At 42.1% G+C, this 6322-nt stretch overlaps 1 protein-coding gene across 1 annotated transcript; it reads left to right on the top strand.

Annotated features, from left to right (window-relative positions):
- Window positions 1-299: 299 nt before the first annotated feature.
- Window positions 300-2805, top strand: PEX26 (peroxisomal biogenesis factor 26; the record flags this gene model as incomplete). The annotated part of the gene is given in 5 exon segments (XM_010017851.1): window positions 300-458; window positions 802-1115; window positions 1829-1975; window positions 2725-2749; window positions 2751-2805. Coding segments are annotated over 5 exon segments (700 nt in total), but the record flags the coding sequence as incomplete, so codon positions are not given.
- Window positions 2806-6322: the final 3517 nt, after the last annotated feature.

Here is a 6322-nt window from a genome sequence, read left to right as displayed (position 1 = left end):
CCTAGAAGTGTTTAAAAATTGTGCAGGTGAGGCCCTCAGTGACATGGTTTAGTGGTGGTCTTTGCAGTCTCGGGGTAATGGTTGGACTTGATGCTCTTAAAAATGTTTTCTAACCTCACTGATTCTAAGATACTGACTCAGTGCATCTTCTCAGGGTGGTGAATTTGGCTTTTTATCCCAGGTGAGGAGATGGAAGGGAGGGGAAGTGGCTGCCAGAGAACTGTAGAGTACCTGGGCTAGGCTGTAGGTCACTGGAAGGGATGCAAGGGGAAACATGGTTCTCAGAAGTGCTTATTTAGGTATCTCTTCATTACCAGTTCTGCAGAAGTGAAATGCTCCCTTTGTGTTGTGGGGATTCAGGCGCTGGCTGAGATGAACCGGTGGAGAGAAGTTCTGTCATGGGTCCTACAGTATTACCATGTCCCTGAACATCTGCCTCCAAAAGTTCTGGAGCTGTGGTGAGTTTCTGTCTGTGGCTGTTGGATAGACGCAGGGCTTGCACTGGGTTTAACAGCAGACCAGACTTGAATACTGTGTGATAGTTTTGCTTTCTGTGGTGTGAGGATGAAAGAGGAACCAGAGTCAGGCCTGTTCTTGTCCTGTGTGTTTGGGAACATGCATGCACACTGCTTCATGGTGATAAAGCACAAAAGGGGTGATGCTGAGAAAGTAACATCAGTGGTTGCACCTCTTGCCTATCTTGATAAATGCCTTCATGATAGCTGCCTGTGGATAGGAACTGTCAGCAATCTCAGCTTTTAGTGAGTTGGTGTACTCTAACATTTCTTTCTTGTATTTCAGTATCCTGTTGTACAGCAAAGTGCGAGACCCCCAGGTGATGCTGGAGGTTGGCAGCAGCTGGCTGAGAGACCAAACCAATAAGAGCCTCCCCGAGTATGGGTCGTTGCTGGAGCTCTATCTGTTGCACGTGTTGCTTCCGCTCGGCCGGTTTGAGGGAGCAGAGGAGCTTGTACGTGGCTGTGATGTTTTTGATAGCCAGCAGCAGCTAGCATTTCTAGGGACCATTTGTGAAAGCCGATGTCAGTGGACTCAACAGGAAGAGATGCATTTGGCTGCTGAAGAACAGCAAGATGCAGCGACAGAAACTGTTTTGGGTAGGCTTTCCCACTGTTACTTGTGCTTCTCTTCTTTTTTTTATCATTTGATTTCAAGTTAGTTAGTTGCTACCTTGTCAAAGGGTAGCAAGTATTAACTATTTATCAAGAATATTGTCATGAGAAGCCAGCCATGAGGAAGTCTGGTTATTGAAGGAGACGGAAGACTTAGTGATCCAATGCTGAAAATTACAAAGTATGTTTAGTCTCTGCCAATGTCAAGACATGAGAATTATTTTCCAGGTTCAAAAGCACTTCAAAATTTTTAATTTTATTTTTTAAGGCAAACTAAAACTATGTAGCAATCCTTTAGGTGGATGTTTTGTTGGCTCTGTGTACTCTCTGCTTTATCTCCATTTATAGTCAAGCCCATGTAGAACAATGCATGTCTGGCATTTAAACTACTGCTTCTCCTCTAGAACTGTAAATCACTTGATGTTATCTCCCAGGAGCAAAGCTGGTACTACTGTGATATAAGAGCATATTATACTAAAGCAAGTACCTAAGAAAAAAAAAAAGATATAATGAATTGCATTAGAAAAGGGTACTGTTTCTCTGTTTCCTATTATAAAAAAGGCAAGAAACCAAGCCAACTCTTAAGCAATCAAACTAAGAGTCTTACTTCAGTATTTTAGTTTCTTATTATCTGTATGTCTGTGATTACTTTTTGTACTCTGCTTTGTCCTAACAGCTTTTCTGTTCTTGTACTCTAGGTGCTTTGTCCCAAAAGCTCTTGACCATGTTGACATTGCTGCATAGAGCACTGAGGTCGATGTCAAGCCATTTCTATTTATTTCCTTACAAAAAGATGCTCTTGGCTACTTTTCTGCTGTATCTGGTGGTGGTGAGATTAGACCCAGGTACAGTATTGAGATTTAAGATTTTTTAAATTCCATTATGGTTACAGAGAAGAAAATAGTTGCTTTAATAGATTTGGTTTGTGTAAATGTCTCATCTTTGGGAGACACAAAACCTGGATAACTAGGAACTTGCTAGTAGGCTTGTTTCTGATGCTTCCAGTTGCAATCTGTGTAGCTCTACAAAAGTTTTCTGAAAACAGTTATTCCATCCTCAGTTCTTTCCAAAAGACAAAGTACAGACTGTGAGAGGCAGCTGAGCTGTCCTAGACTCAGCCTCTGCTTCAGTCATCTTGAGGTGCTACAAGTGAACGTCTCCCCAAAGAGTGAATTCCTGACAGGCTGTCATGTCAGGAAAGCAGAGAGCTGCTCAGGGTAGCAATGTAGTCATGCATTTGATCTGCTTGTGCTGGAGCTTCACTAGTGGTGGCTGCTGTCACTGTAGAATGGGCTGGTGCCATGATGCAGAAGTGGCAGTGGGAGGGTGGAGGGGATTGGTGTTTACCTTTCTGCTGGGTGTCTGGTGCTCCATAGCCATTCTGCAAGTAGTCTGCTGAATAATACTGAAGGTAGCATATTGTGGATGGGACCAGTGCCCTGAGTGAAGGCCCAGGTACTGAACCAAACAGAAGGTAGTAAGACACCTAGCTTTCCATTCATTCTAGTTGGGATTAGTTCTTTCATAAGATGTGAAGTGTATGTTAGTTTTACCTTTTATAATGAAAGGCTCTTTTGCCACTTTTGTTCTGCAGCTTCCCCCACATCGCTGCCATTCATTTCAGGCTTGGGCAGCTGTGTTTTCTCCAATCCACAGGCCTCCTATTCAAGACTAGGTTCTTCTATCACAGAATGTTTTTCTCCGCTTCTGTAAAGGTGTCAGCTTGTCTTGAGGATGTTATAAGGCTCTTCAAGGACTGTTGAAATCAGTGTCCTAATTGAGATGACCACCTGTGAACTCCTGTGTGGTGATACTTCATTTCTTCAGACAGGGAATGGTGGTATGTGAATTTTTAAACCATGCCAACTATTCCTGACATTTTGCTTGGCTCTACAGCACTGATCTGTCCAACACCAGGGCAAAGCCACTCCTTCTGTAATCTACAGCTGAATAAGAATGCTCCTTTTCAAACACTTTGCTTTGGATGTAGTTCTTGAGCAAGGGTTGTGTAGCCAATTACTAACTACGGAAGAAGGTTTCATCTTTGTGAATGCTGGGCAGCAATCTGAATAAGTGAAATAGTGTTCCTGGAGGCATGACTGTAAAAGGCAACAGAGGGGAATATTTTGTTTTGCCTCAAGACAGCTGAAAAACCCTGTTCCTGCAGCATGGGTTTTAGAACAAGCATGTGGAAGAAAAGCACTGGAAAAAGTGAAGCCTATTGTATATGGTTTCTTTTGTGACTGATGCCTCCTTACACAGGCACTCTTGATTTTAGTTATATTTAAGCCAGAAAGCCAAGATGGTGGGCCACAAGGACTGTTGTTCTGTGTCTGCTCTTCTTAAATGCAAATAACAGCACTTTATGCTTGCCTCATGCATAGTAGTTCTTAGGAGCATGTGGTGGTGGTAAGGAAATAGATTTATTTTTTTAAACTATATTCTATATTATTATCTAGTTGAACAACAGAAGTTGTAGCACTGTTTTAATATTCGCCTCTGTTGCCTTTTACCCTACCTCTTGCTTTGTTTCCATAGATGTCAGAAAGTCTCTGTGTCTAGAGTTGCCTCTCCCTACCCCTAGTTTCTGAAGTCCTGGGTTACGTGGTAGCCAATTAGCAATGCTCTATCATTTGGAACAAAAGTTTATTAGTAGGTGGGAACATACACTTCTCTGAGATACCAAAACATTCCCCAGATCTGTGGCAAGAATATTACTATCTTTGCATATCTGTCACTGACTAACACCCTTTCCAGCCACTTGGGGCAGAAATTGGAGGTTTGGCATAGAACATTTGTTTCTTACCCATCCATCCATTAACAATCCCATATCCTTCCCCAAAGATTTTGTCCTGCTAGGACTTCACACCAGAATAAATAGCACATAGTGCTTCACCACATTAAAGTTATATCTTATAAACTGCTCACATAGGAAAGAGCTGCTCCTGATATTGCTAGATGATTCTTTTAATCCAACCATAGTGTAGTTACAACTCTGCAACCAACAGTTGATTGGAAACCAGGTAGAATAAAGCACAGAAGCTCTGTTTGGAGTAATTTCTTGAAAGAACTTGACTTGGTTGTGCCTACTGGCCCCCCACTTTGAAAGGCCTCGCTTTAAGTCCTTTGTAAGGCAGTTAACGGAACAGCAAACTGCACTCTGAAGTGGGGCCAAATTCTGACCAAATGGATTGTTTAGGTTACAACCTTTTTTTTTTTCTTTTCACCCCTCTTGTTTTCTATTAACATTTTTAGTTAGATGGCAAAGGTGCAGTTTTGGAGGTTGGGACCAGTGGTCTGAGCAGGCCACACGCTGTTTACAGACTGCTGTTAAATGTCATAGCTATTTGTTTACCAGGACTTTAACATTCAACTTAATTTTGAAGTGTAGGCTGGTAACCTTCACTTCTTTTGACTACTACTGATTTAGCATTTGTATTGTGTTTAATCCTCCATGAGAGGGCAAGAAGGCAGAATTTTGCAATTAATACTAAACCAGCAATATTTAATTCTCACAATAAAGTGACTACTGATTTACCTCTTTGTTGCTTATTTCTGCTGCGATTAAATATATGAAAACTTCTGTGTTTAATGTATTGATTCTTTGCATTTTTCAGATAATTTCTGGAAACGTTTCACTATGTCTCCTCATTGTACAGATGTATTTGAATGAAGTAGAGGACTTGTTCAGTGGGAATCTGGTGAGATCTAGTCAGCTAGTCATAGAATCATAGAATGATTTAGGTTGGAAAGGACCTTAAGAATATGTAGTTCCAACCCCCCTGCCATGGGCAGGGATGCCTCACCCTAGACCATGTTGCCCAAAGCTCTGTTCAACCTGGCCTTGAAATCTGCTGGGGATGGAACATTTACCACTTCTTTGGGCAGCCTGTTCCAGTGCCTCTTCACCTTCACAGTAAAGAACTTCTTCTTTATATCTAACCTGAACTTCCCTTGTTTAAGTTTAAGCCCATTACCCCTTGTCCTATCGCTACAGTCCCTGATGAAGAGTTCCTCTCCGGTATCCTCAACTGATGATGTTGGTAGGGTATAAGTCTGCATTTCCATAGGGGTTCAGAGAGTGACAATTACTTTCTGTGAAAGACCCAGCATATATATATATGTTTTTTTTTTCAATATCCCATTTTTCATATGGGATGACCGAGACCAGTACTAGCAAGAATAAAGTACCTGGTATTCATCTTTAGCTGTGTTTTTCTTTGCGCGCTCGTTATATCACGGAGGGAAAACAGCCATGGGGATCCTGTTGTTTAAGTCTTGTCAGAGAGAATGTGTGTGCACACCATGGGTGTGTGAGCTTTCTGCTAGTAACTCCAGGCCTAAGAGCAAATTCTAGTTCTGCTTTTTTGTTTTGCCATCTTGCTAGATGCAAAAAACTTGTATTGGCCCATTTGTAGGCAGGTGAAAGGCTGAGAACAGTTCTTCATGAGGAGATGAACAAAGGTCACAAGTATAAGGAATGGCTGGCAAAAAGAGGAGGTTTGGTGCCTTAGCAGCAGGAGGCAAGAAGATAATCCCATGAACTTTGTTCACAGATGATCACAAGTGGAATCCCTTGCAATTCGCCCTGTTCCCCAAGTCATTTCAATCAGTAGAACTTGGGCAAGTTAACTCCATGTTCACCATTCACCTACAGGCACCTTTGTCAGAAAGATGCCATCTAAAAATGCTGCCACCTTTTGAAAGTGTAAATGAAGAAATTCTGAAATGGTTAATCTTTTAAATGAGTTCTCAGCAGTGTGTTCACCAGCTGTTAGAATTTGAAGGAGGGGAACCTGTTATTTGTGAAGATACCCCGTACATGTAAAATTCTGGTTGTAATTTCTTCTTTTCCTTTTTACAAACCCCAAGGCTTAGTTCGGAGAATTAACTGGGAAGACTTGCTTAAGAGTGGACTTTAGGGCTGGGTCCTGTTGATGGGTGAAAGCAGGCTGCTGGCATAGCGGAAGACTGGGTGAAATGGGATGGTTGCCTGGGAGACATTATGACCTCTCCTGCTTATGCTGTGATGCTGAGGGGCGCCTGCCAGTGAGGTATAGATGTGCTGTCATCTTGTACTAGGCTGCTTCTACCACAGGAGGAACATCAGTAACCAAAGCTGCTGCTACAACCAATCAAGAAAGGAAACGTGTGGGAGAAGCAATGGTAAGAAAAAGAATCCAGTTATTTTA

Source organism: Nestor notabilis, unplaced genomic scaffold (genome assembly GCF_000696875.1).
Source record: "Nestor notabilis isolate BGI_N333 unplaced genomic scaffold, ASM69687v1 scaffold21657, whole genome shotgun sequence".
NCBI lineage: Eukaryota > Metazoa > Chordata > Aves > Psittaciformes > Psittacidae > Nestor > Nestor notabilis.
Note: the sequence above shows the minus strand (reverse complement) of the source record. Positions and strands in the feature narration are given on the sequence as shown.